The sequence below is a fragment of the Diceros bicornis genome, chromosome 13 (assembly GCF_020826845.1).
Source record: "Diceros bicornis minor isolate mBicDic1 chromosome 13, mDicBic1.mat.cur, whole genome shotgun sequence".
Classification (NCBI taxonomy): Eukaryota; Metazoa; Chordata; class Mammalia; order Perissodactyla; family Rhinocerotidae; genus Diceros; species Diceros bicornis.
The window spans coordinates 24,395,753-24,407,957 of NC_080752.1; the positions used below are offsets into that span (position 1 = coordinate 24,395,753).

The window sequence follows — 12,205 nt, forward strand, 5'->3', positions numbered from 1 at the left end:
GCATCACAAGGCGCTCCTCGACGCAAGGAGGGCTGGGAAGTGTAGTCTCCGGTGTGGCAGCTACGCCTGTAACACTCTACACCGTGGAGGGGAGCACAGCCCTTGCTGGATGGCTAGCCTCCCCACCCCACAGGGCGAGGGACGTGCTGAGCACCTCTACCGTCTCAGAAATCCCACACCCTACACCAGAGGAGGGGCCATATCCCTTCAGGGTCACAGCTCCGTGTTCTGGACTCGCGGGCTGGTTAGCAGGTACACAGGCTGACCCAGCCTCAAAAGTAGACGATAGGACAGGATTCGTTTTCTCCACTTGGCTCTCAACCATTTTAGAAAGGAATACAGCTTTAGGGACATAAGACTTCTTTAAAAATATTTTCAAAATATATTTATTTCTTTCCAATATGTATTTTGCAAAATTTCCAAGGTAAACATTAGCTCCATATACAGAAATAAAGGAGAGTTCTTTAAGAACGGGCATTGAATCAATCACAAGAATGATCAAATTTTGATAATGGAAAACTTGCATATTATCAAAACTAAAGAGCTTAAGTGAAGAGTTTTCTTTACAAAGATATCTCTCATTTAACCCCAAGCTCCCTCAGTGGACTCAAACCATCATCATATATGTACAGATATAAGAAAATACATCAACGTGGAGACAGCAGCTTAACACTCAACTCAAAGATTGCTTTAGTTCACATGTGGAAACCTCCCCATACGTATCTGGTGTTCCGCACTACTGACTTTTTTTTTGCTGAGGAAGATTTGCCCTGAGCTAACATCTGTTGCCAATCTTCCGCTATTTTGTATGTGAGCCACCATCAGAGCGTGGCCACTGACGAGTGGTGTAGATCCTCGCCCAAGAACTGAACCCGGGCTGCCAAAGTGGAGCACACCGAACTTAACCACTAGGCCACCAGGGCTGGCCCTGCACTATTATTGACTTTTATGAGTTAGTTTGAAGTTGGCTTAAGAACATGTTCTCTTGAAGATAAATTTGGGATTTATATAAATCCCATAATTTGCTCAATTGTCACACTGTTAACTATACTAAATATGCAAAGAAATCATCGTGGATATTTTATTGTCTACATTTCTGCATCATCATCATCATCGTCATCGTCTTTGGCTCTGAAATGCATCTTCCTGAATTCTCGTCTGCTCATTGAAGGACAAGATGAAGACGCTGGTGGAAGGTCCTTGGGGGGAAGAAAACATTCGCTTCAGTCACAGTAACCCACCGGTGTTAGCACCTGCACTGGTAATTCGTCCCCTCTCGCAGGGCCAGGTCCCTCCCCCCGCAGACAGGGAAGTGACTCAGTCACAGCACCACTCTCCTGATGAGGGTTTATTCCCCATCAGGTTGATTGAGGGAAAGACAGAGGGTTAAAAACAAAAGCGAGCCCAGCAAGCACGGGGTAGCTGTTCACAAAACCACAGACACGATTCATAACCCTGCATGGAGTCCGGAGACACACGCCCGTCCACACCCAACCACGCCCCACAGGAGCTGCTCACCATGACAAGTCTCAGCTTGGGAGAGAGTGGGAGGGCCTGGATTAGCAAATGTTTTGTTTTCTCCTTCTGAGTTAAAATTATGATTGTACAGACTTGGTATTGAGGCAATACTGACCGTGCAGTAAATTGGGAGCACACACCGTGAGCGTGCAGCCGGCTGAGGAGCACCCTCCATCTTACCTGCATGAGCTCCACGTTTCCAAAGAATCGACTCACTGGCATCGGCTGATTGCTGTCGTCGTCTAGAAAGACGCTGTTGTCCATCTGAAGAGGAGGCGTTTGGACTTGCTCCGTCTCCAGCGCTGCCTCTTCCCGCACGGTGGAGCTGCTGTTCGATTCTTCTCCTGCGAGGGTGCTGTGCTTCGGCAGGGACAGGCCCTTTCCAGTCTCTGGTGAGCAGGCGTCACTCATGACTCTGCAGTGACCAAGGGGAAAGCCTGCAGTCTCCTGCTGCACGGAAACACGGGCTTCCTCTCCGGGACACAAGGCGCCGGCCTCGGCAAAACCCCGAGGCTCGTTCTCACAGGTGCTCTCAGGCGGGGCCTTGGACAAAGCGGCGCTATGGCTCTTAGGGACCAGTTTCTGTAATTCCGATTTCACAAGATGACCTTTGTCATACTTGAACTTCTTGGAGGTTCGCCTGTCGGCGGCTTTGTGTGACAAGGGAGTCTGTCAGGAAGAAAAAGGTGAGGGAAAACCAGACACATCTGGGATTACAAAGAGGACAGCAAATAAAAGTCTCAACCCCAGAGCCTAGAATTCCGCTCACATCTCAACAATGGAGACGCTGCACCACCCGTCTACCATAGGGTCGTTTCACCGTCCCCCACCAAAGGGACAGAATCCACATGGGAGGGGATCTGGACACACCCAGCACTGCTCCTACGCCTGCTGCTGCCCTGGGGGGCCATACGTCCCGAGGCAAACTCAGAAGCATGTGTGACGTGATAAAATTATAACAAAGCATCCAGTTTGCATTCCTCTCTGCTAGACCCACGTGAAGGCAAGGATCTGTGCCTCACGGCACCGAGTAGGTGCTCAACAAGTATTGGTTAAACAGACTTCAACACAGTTGAACAAGCAGTGGACTGTGAGTGAAACTCCGCTAGTTGCTGGTGTAAAACCAAGTCCCAACCACACCCCTGAGCAGGGGCTCCCTGAAGCAGATGGACCTTATGAGCAACTTCGGGAACTAGGCCTGCCCGGCCACCACTGCTGCATCATCCTGAACGGCAGACACGGGCTCCTCTCCCCAGCCCACTCGCCCTTTCCGTGAAAGCCTGTAGGGTGAAGAGCATGGCACCATGCCAGCATCACTCAGAAGATGGCACTGGAAGGAGAACGATGCAAAGGTGCCCTTGGAGACTGAGTCGGAGGCGCACACACACCCATCTGTGGGCCAACACCTGGAAAGCAACCCTCTGGATTGGAAAACATCTTTCTCTGAAAGCAGTGACAGCACTGTTACCTTCTCCTTGGCATATGAACAACACTCAATGTTCTTCTAACACAACACATCTTGAAGTGAAAAGTCTGTATACAAACGCACACACAGTCAAGATCTTGGTGTCTTCATGGTCACAAGCTCACCTGACATACTGTCCTGGCAGACGTGGTGATGTTGACTTCCTGAGCAGAGGCCAACCTGGCTGAGCAACTTCGGGCTCTTAGACGTGCTGAGGACCGCACTCCACCTGCGAGCTAGACCAGATCCAAAGGCCAGTCAGAACATGCTCTCATGAAAGGAACACGAGTATGGAAATGGAGGTTTCCTAACTACAGAAAAAACCCCAAGGCAGTCCCTCCCACCGACCATGGTTTTATCATATTTATGGAAAGACACCTGTGGCCTAAATGTGCAAATTGAAACAAAACTCTGGGTTTAAGATGCAAGATCTACTCTTCCCATGATCTTGGAAGCCTGTGGCAACTTGTCCCCCTCATCCTATGCATTTCCAGGAATATGAGGTCAACTTCAAATGTGTTTAGAACAGCAGCACATATCTTGTCTCAGAAGTTCTTGAACTTTTTATATTGTGTCTAAGTTCTTTTTTTTTTTTTTTTGTGAGGAAAATCAGCCTTGAGCTAACATCCATGCCAATCCTCCTTTTTGCTGAGGAAGACCAACCCTGGGCTAACATCTGTGCCCATCTTCCTCCACTTTATATGGGACGCCGCCACAGCATGGCTTGACAAGCGGTGCGTCGGTGCGCGCCCGGGATCTGAACCCAGGCTGCCAGCAGCAGAGTGCATGCCCTTAACCACTGTCACGGGGCCGGCCCCGTGTCTAAGTTCTTGATAAAAGGTAACATGAAAAAACAAAATCCAACCCCTGCCCTCCTAACTCCCTTCTTCAAATTATAGGTGGAACCAGTCCTAATTCTATTAGCTTAAAGCAGTTAACGTCTGTCTGACCAATCTTTTTTTTTTTTTAAGATTTTATTTATTTATTTTATTTTCTCCCAAAGCCCCAGTACATAGTTGTACGTCATAGCTGCACATTCTTCTAGTTGCTTTATGTGGGACGCGGCCTCAGCATGGCCGGAGAAGTGGTGCGTCAGTGCGCGCCCAGGATCTGAACCCGGGCCGCCAGCAGCGGAGCGCGCGCACTTAACCGCTAAGCCACGGGGCCAGCCCATGTCTGACCAATCTTAACATTAACAAATTGGTCCATCTCTATTTTATTCTGAATGCAAAGTCTTCTCATAACAAGAAAGGAATTAATAAAAAAGTAAGAAAACTTAACATAATTTTACTTAGGAATAATTTTAGGTTTTCAAAAATAGTGAAGGGAGTTCCCATACATGCTTCCCTAATGTTAAACGACCACGGTACATCTGTCAAAACTGAGAAATGAGCGTTGGTGCAACACTGTTACCTAAACGACAGACTGCATCTGAATTTCATCAGTTTTTCCACTAATTCCTTTTTTCTGTTCCAGAATGGATACCACATACACTTAGAAAATAATACATTTAAAGCTTAACTTAAAACTTGAAAATAGTGACAGTGAGTGATAAAGAGACGGGCAGACGTTGTAGGTGAAGGGCTTGACAGCAGCTCTCAGGACAGGCTCTAGAACTGGGACCCCAGAGCGGTTGGATGAAGGACACCGCGTGCAACAGAAATCAAAAAGGAGAGCAGCTAGTTAGAAATCTTGGCAATGGCGTCTCATCCATTCCCACCTGCAGCCCGTGGCCTGTGATGCCTCCAGAGGCCCCTGGAGGGGGCAGCTCACCAAGGCTGCGGGATACCACGCAGTTCCCGGAGAGCATTTAAAAGGGAGGGAAAGAATACGCGGCCACCTGCAGAAGGCGCAGGCCCCACCCAGCTGTAGCCTGTACCAACAAGGGGCGCAGGGCCAGGAAAAGGGCCTGCTGCTGTGGGTGCACCCAGGTTGGGCTTGCTTTGTCTCAAGAGCTGGGGTGTGCTGAAGGAGCCCCATCACACTGGAGGAACTGAGCCTAGAGGTTACTGAACCTCTCTCGTGGGACAAGATGCTACCACCTAGCCCCCGCAGCACTGTCACTTCCATGGTAGGGAATGGATGTTCTTGGTCCCAGGCCCCTGACTCTCCTCTCCTTCCTGTTACGGGTCCTACTCCAAACATGTTTGTACCGGGGTGTGCTCGGCTCTCTGGGGGGACTGGTCCTGACGACAGCTGTGCTGTCTCTGAGTGGTGATGCACCAGGCTCTGTGCTTGGCACCTGAACAGCTTTAAAAGGAGCAGTGCCCCCACTTTAGATGAGGACGGCTCCGGCGAGAAACTGTCTGATGTCACACAAGTGATGTCTGGCTTCCAAGTCCCTCTCTCCCTGCTTCATCACCCATGGCTCTCCCCAGATATGAGCTCCAGGAGCCGCCCACAGGAAGCTGCTGGGCTGCCTGCAGAGGGACTGAACAGAGAGACTGTCTTCCTGGCTCTGTGGTTTGATACATAAATGGCAAGCAATAGGATGTACTGGAGCATAAGAGGAAGCCATTTGGTGTAAAACTAATTTGGCCTGAGTTTGTTTTTCCAAAAGGGCCTGTTGCCTGCATTGTGTATCTGCTTTGCCATGTCCCAAAGAGAAGAGTAAATGCCCTTAAGACAAGGATGCAACTTCCCCCACATTGGCATTTCCTTAAGGATAAGCATTTCTCCCTAGGCTAGGATTTGATTGCTGTGCTCATCCTGTGACCACCCAACTTGAAACAACAGACCTGCTACCTGCCACGGCCATCGAGACAACAGACCTGCTACCCGCTGCGTCCATCAATAGCTATACTGACAGGGCAATCTTGTGACTGTTGTCATTGTGACATTGCAATCATATGTGATACACACTCTTTGACAGTATATAACAGCTCTGTACACCCCACTTTGGTGCCCTTCCTTCCTTGGGGAAGGAAGGCCCTGGGCTATATGGTCCTCAAAAGTTGGCTCATAATAAACTCACCCCAATTTTGATTTATAGATTGATTATGGATTATTTGAGTCGACAGGTTCTAAACTAGACAGATCCTTCTCTAGTAGCAGTGGCCTTCTAGATGCTTCCTACCATAACCTTTGAAACAGTGGTCCTGAAATCTTAGGGTGCAACAGGCCTCTCTGCAGAGGTGAACTCAGTGGGTCTGGGCTGAGGCTCGTGAGCTGCGGTTGTCACAGGCACCTGAGGAGGCCATCTGTCATCTACTCTAGATTTGCAAGAGTCGAATCTGGTAGCATTTTGGCTTTAGTTTAATCATGGGTAAAACCATCTCAAGGTGCCAGCTTCAAAATGTCAAGAATCTAGTACATTTTTTCTAACTCGGAGAGGTGTTGCTCTTCAGCTGGGCAACCTGACTGCTTCTATGTAAACATCCCCAAATGAGAAACTTTCCATCATCGAGGTCTTCTTCCTTCCAAGAGACTGCTTAAAAACCAGGACGTCAAAGACAAAAATACGGTTTCCCAAAAAGGGCAGGAAGAGAGCAACTTCCCACACAACAGCATGAGGACTCTGTGGACCCTCCCAGTGACGCCGGTGCAGTGTAGTCACCACAACCATTTACAGACTTTGGAAGTGGGCCTCTGGGCAAACAACAAATGAAGAAAGTTGCTCAAGAACACCTACAAAAATTCAGAACAAAGGCGCGAGCCTGTGGTATCTGAACTCCGGAAAGGCCAAGCCAAGAACACAGGGCACCTCCCCCAGACTCCCAGTGGGAGGGCTTTCTTCCCAGGGGAGTGGAACAGCAGTGCTTCTCATCCTGCCCTCGCCTTGCCTGTTGTGAGGCTGTCCTGAGTGAGTGTGGTTGAGAGGAGGAGGCGCCCTTCTGCCCAGACCTCTCTTGTGGAATAGACGCTCCACGGGGGCCCCATCACCCCTGCCCCTGCTTGTGAGGCAGTGGTTCCAGGCCAGGAGAGGCAAGCTGAGCGGATCTCAGGCTACTGCCCACTGTCACCCTCCCCCGAGCACTCAGCTCCTAGAGCAGGAGTGTCATACAGAGAAGTCTGTCACCGTCTCCAGCTACAAAATCCTGGTTCAGAGATTTTGCTTGGGGGAGAGGCGAGCATCAAAACAGAGAGCTCTTAATCTCTTCCCAAATGAAATGACTTCATTTGCAGCAGAGTATGGAGAAGTTTGTGCCTAAGGGGGCTCTCAAGAACAGTAGAGGTTGTGATGAAAGGCAGCTGGGAGGAGAATCAACATAAACAGTAGGCCAGCTAGTCTGCAGGCGGAACCAGGGAATAACACAGCTGGAGGCGTCCTCCTGGGTTCAGAACAAATATCAAACACTGACCTTAGAAACTACTCCTTTAAAGAAGCCAGACTGTGACTGCATTAGTTTGTAAAGCAATTATGCCCCAGGTCATTGTTGAAAACAAGTGAGTAATCAGCAGGCAATTAATGGAGTTTAACAGCAGGGTGTGGTCAGAGAAAGAGAGGAGGAGGGCCCTCTCCTAAAACCCCTATCATCCCAGGGTGACCATGGGCGGACTCAATGGTGCCCCGGAGGAGCGCCACCAGACCTGCACACTGAGGGAGAGGAACAGACTCCACCAGAATAATCCAGCCAGTCACTACTAATAACTAACCAAGTATATTGACAATAACAAGCCCCAGGGGGGCTTGTGGGGGGGACCCATACCCAGAGTTGCTACAACATATTACCTAAAATGTCCAGTTTTCAACAAAAAATTATGAAGCATGCAAGGAAACAGGAAAGCGGACCCATATGCTGGAATAAAAGCAGGCAAGAGAGAGCTGCCTGTGAGAGTGACCAGATGTTGGATTTATCAGAAAAAGACTTCACAAAGTAGACTTTATAAACATGTTCAAGAGCGAAAAGAAACTATGATTAAAGACATTAAAGACGTAAAGATCTGATGACAACATTGTGTCAAATAAATATCAATAAAAATACTGATATATTATATATAATTATAAAAAATTATATATATATAATTATAAAAAAGAGCCAAATGGAAATTCTGGAGTTGAAAAGTATAACAAATAAAACATTCACTAGAGGGGCCCAACAGTAGACATGAAGTTGCAGAAGAAGGAAAGTGAACTTGAAGACAGATTGATAGATTATGCAAGCTGAAGAACAGAGAGAAAAGAATGAAGAAAAATGAAGAGTCTTAGAGAAATGTTGGTTACTGTTAAGTGTACCAACACACGTGTAATGGGAGTACCAGAAAGAAAGGAGAGAGAGGAGCAGAAAAAACATTCAAAGAAATAATGGCTGAAAACTTCCCAAATTTACTGAAAAACAACTACCTTCACATCCAGGAATCTCAAAGAACTGAACTCCAAGTAGGATAAGTGTAAAGAGATCCACAAATGGATATCATTGTAAAAATACTGAAAGCCAAAGACAAGGAGAAAATCTTGAAAGCACCAAGAGGAAAGTGACTCCTTACTTATAAGGGAAGCCCGATCAACAAACCACTGACTTAGCAACACAAACAGTGGGTATGTTCACACACTTTCAAAGTTCTCAAAGAATAAAACCGTCAACCAAGAATCCTATATCCAGCAAAGCTATCCTTCAAAAAATGAAGGCAAAATAGACACTTCCAGATAAACAAAAACCGAGAGAATTCGTTGCCAGCAGACCCACCTGACAAGAAACACTAAAGGAAGTTCTTGAGGCTGAAAGCAAGTGATACCAGATAGCAATTCAAATCCACAGAAAAAACGAGAGCACCAGTAAAGGTCATGACTTCCTTTCAGAAGACAGTTTACATGCATATTATCTCGTTCTCTTAACTGACTTGGAAAGCAACTGTATACAATATTATGTATACAATGTATACAGGAATGTGCTATATTTGCCAATAGCAGCGCAAAGGAGTTGGGTGGGAGCAAAGCTGTACTGGGCGAAGGAAATGACTACAGATGGTAAAGTAATCTTGACAACATATTACTGGATTTGTAACAATAATAGGCGTAATATTTACAACAACATATCAAAACAATAGGTAAAGGAAATAGAGCTATATAGGAGTAACATTTCTATCTCTCTGGAATTAAGCTAGTACAAATCTGAAGCTGATTCCACTAAGTCACAATGTCTATGTTAAATCTAGAGCAACCACTGGAAAAAAAATTTTGAAAAACTAGTGAAAAAAATCAATAAATTAAAATGCTACATTAGAAAATATTCACTTTAATCCACTCAAACAAGGAACAGGAGAACTAAACAGAGACACATATAAAGAAAACAAAATATAAAGTCGTACATGTGCATCCAACTATGTCAATAACATTAAATGCGAAGGGGGTAAACAATTCAAGCCCAAGGCAGAGATGTCAGTCAGACGGGGGAAAAACCACCACCACCAAGACCCCACCGTATGCTGCCCACAGGAGACACGCTGTAGGTTCAAAGCTGCAAACGGCAAAAGGAGAGGAGTTGAGATTCACTCCCGAGCAAACCAGGAGAGCCCGGGTGCAGCGCGCACGCCCCAGGAGGCCGCCAGCCCAGGCCGCCGCGGCCGCGACCCTCCCTGGGCGGGGTGCTCGGTGGCCCGGTCACACCGCTCGCCAGCCACCGAAGGCCAGGAACTGGCACCTCCCTCATCCGTCACCACCCTCTGCGGTGGACCCCTCATCACCGCCCGGGCACACGAGGTAACTGGTGCCAAGCTGAGGTCACATGCTGAGCGACCTGGGACTCGGTGGTGGCAGTGGAATGACACCAAGCCCTGGCCTGGCAGCTGGAAACCTGGGAGTCCAGACCAGCTCTGGGGGAGAGCCCCCCATCCCGGGAGGTAACCTGGGACCCCCAGCCCAGAGGCGTGACTCGGGACCTCTTTCTTGGGGCTGAGGTCCGAGAACCCCCGTTCCCGGGGACGGGGTCCAGGACGCCGCTCCCGGGGGCGTGGCCTCGAAACCCCCATCCCGCGGGCGAGGCGCCGGCAGAGGCCGTCCCTCGGCCCGAGGCGTCCGTGGCTCTTCCCCAGCTCCCCAGAAAACCGGCGGCCGGAGCCCCCGCCTCGGCCGCTCACCTTCCGGCTCCTCATGAGTGTGAGCGGCGCGCTGCCGCCCCCAGCGCTGCCGCCAAGCCCCTCGCCCGGCCTAACGCTCTACAGCAGAGGAGCAACCAGCCGCCCTCGGCCCACGCCGCGGCGTCTGACGTCACCAGAGAATTGACCAACCACAGTCCGGCGTCCCCAGGCATGTGACCCCAACAAAGTTGGCGCTTTACGTAGGGGGCGGGGCGGACGGCCATGTTTGTGAGGGGCACCTCCCTCGCTGCGTTTGGTGGCCGCGTTTAAGAGGGGCGACGGCCATGTCTGTGAGGGGCACCTCGGTCGCTGCCTCTTTGGTGGCCATGTTTGTGAGGGCCACCACCCTCGCTGCGTCTGGCGGCCGCGTTTAAGAGGGGCGGCGGCCATGTTTGTGAGAGGCACCTCCCTCGCTGCGTCTGGCGGCCGCGTTTAAGAGGGGCGGCGGCCATGTTTGTGAAGGGCACCACCCTCGCTGCGTCTGGCGGCCGCGTTTAAGAGGGGCGGCGGCCATGTTTGTGAGGGGCACCTCCCTTGCAGTCCCTGGCCACGTGTCTGGAGGAGGGCGGGCAGTGACTGTCCGCGGTGGTATCTTTCGAGCTGGCCGGAGAGGCGATTTCTCCAGGCCCAGCCTTGGTTTCCGAGCGCTGTGAGCCGTGCTGGAGTCCGCTCGGCCTAGGGGCTGGCTGAAGCCCCCTGCCCTTGGAGGTGGGGCCGCGAGGCCCCGGGGTGCGCTATGTCTCTTGCCGGGGGGCTTTGCCCTCATCACCCTCTGTAACGGCCGAGCTGCCCGCCCGTGCAGTGGTTCCACTGCACTCCCAATATGCAAGCGAGGGCTGAGCCTTGGGCGGGTGGAGGTCCTGGGGGCCCGGCCGGAGCGGTGTGGGGTGGGGCCTGGCCTGGGATGAGTGTGGCTGCACGGCTGAACCCCAGCCCTCGACCCTGTCCCTCTTCTGCTGGTCTTGGAAAGGCTCCTTGCCCTCGGTGGGAATGGAATGCACAACAGCTGGCCACTCTTCCTTCTCCTGGCGAGCTCCGCTAGGAACGGCCACGTTCTTCGTGGCATTTAGCCCCTGGACCCGTGCTTCTCTCTGCGTCCCTCGTCTGCTACAGTGAGGACGGGCTCCTGGGGAGCTGCCTGATCCCCTTGCCAAAGGCCCTGGTAACGACCTGGCCCTTGTCATCTCAGGGAGGTAACTTAAAGCCAGACGACCGTGTCTCAGTTTTTGAGAGTGTTAGAAATAAAGATGAAATCCAGCCTTGTCCTTAAACACTGCAGGCCCCCAGTTCTCTGGCTCTAGGCCATGTGCCTCAGAAAAGGACGTGGTGGGCTACCGAACCCTTTCGAGGCTGGGGGACACCCAGTGCTCCCCTCTAACCTCAGATGGCTGGCCACCTCTCCAGCAACCACGCGGAGCTGCTTCTCATAAACACACTCAGTAACCACAGGCTGCCTGGCAAAGAAACCAGAGTGCTGTTTCCTTTTTTTGTTACTTTTTTGCAGGTGAGAACATTTAAATCAAGCAGTCTTGTCAGATGCATTAGATTTTCCAGTTAAACTGTAGAGGTTGAAAAGTGAACCTGTTATGCTGCAGCCTCAACATACCCCTTGAGGTTCCCTTCCGTGCAGTGTTCCATGGTGGAGGGGGATTCATATTCTCTTCCCAAAGCATCAGTGTGCTCTCCTCTTATGGAATGACTCCCTCAAAGCCTGGAAATACAGTTGATGCCTCTTTTTAGTGCATAAAAAGCGAGAGTACTTAAGGATCCCTCCAGCTCTTCCCTGCTGTGTAGACTGCCTTCTCTCTTTAGAAGTGCATCCGGGGGTAATTGGGTAGAGCCCTGCAGTTAGACTGCACCAGGGGTTTTGCTTTTGGCAGTAAGTGAAGACACATGCAGTGTTAGTGTACACACGCATACACGCACACACTCACTTACCTGGCGGTTGTATCCTCCTTCCTTCCCGGCCTGTGCTTCTCACCGTGTTATTTTCCATGGCATACACAGAAGGGAAAAGACGAATGTGGACTGGCAGGAAATCCATTTGAAAAGGAAACTAATATAATCACTGCCAGCTGTTAAGAAAAAACCAAAGTGATACTGTATTAAACACCTAACTTGCCCCATTTTCACTGAAATTGGTTTCATAATAAGCTGAGTTCACTGGTGTTTTGGAATTCTTCAGCTCTCTAAGTTCTCATCAAC

The 12,205-nt window shown here is 50.1% G+C and overlaps 1 protein-coding gene across 1 annotated transcript; it reads right to left on the reverse strand.

The window, feature by feature from the left end:
* Positions 1-365: 365 nt before the first annotated feature.
* C13H1orf174 (chromosome 13 C1orf174 homolog) lies at positions 366-10,104 on the reverse strand. Its single transcript, XM_058552735.1, has 4 exons — positions 10,001-10,104; positions 3,109-3,219; positions 1,699-2,187; positions 366-1,199 (listed from the first exon to the last, which is right to left on the reverse strand). Exons 1-4 carry the CDS (start codon positions 10,013-10,015, stop codon positions 1,089-1,091), a joined length of 726 nt encoding a protein of 241 aa, XP_058408718.1. The 5' UTR covers positions 10,016-10,104; the 3' UTR covers positions 366-1,088.
* Between the last annotated feature and the right edge of the window lie 2,101 nt (positions 10,105-12,205).

What these genes read in the sequence shown, in the direction of transcription:
- C13H1orf174 (XM_058552735.1), bottom strand. An exon ending in CTGCCAGGACAGTATGTCAG is followed by an intron (nt 2,188 to 3,108) that starts GTGAGCTTGTGA and finishes TCTTCCTGACAG; the next exon opens with ACTCCCTTGTCACACAAAGC. An exon ending in GAAACGTGGAGCTCATGCAG is followed by an intron (nt 1,200 to 1,698) that starts GTAAGATGGAGG and finishes CTTCCCCCCAAG; the next exon opens with GACCTTCCACCAGCGTCTTC.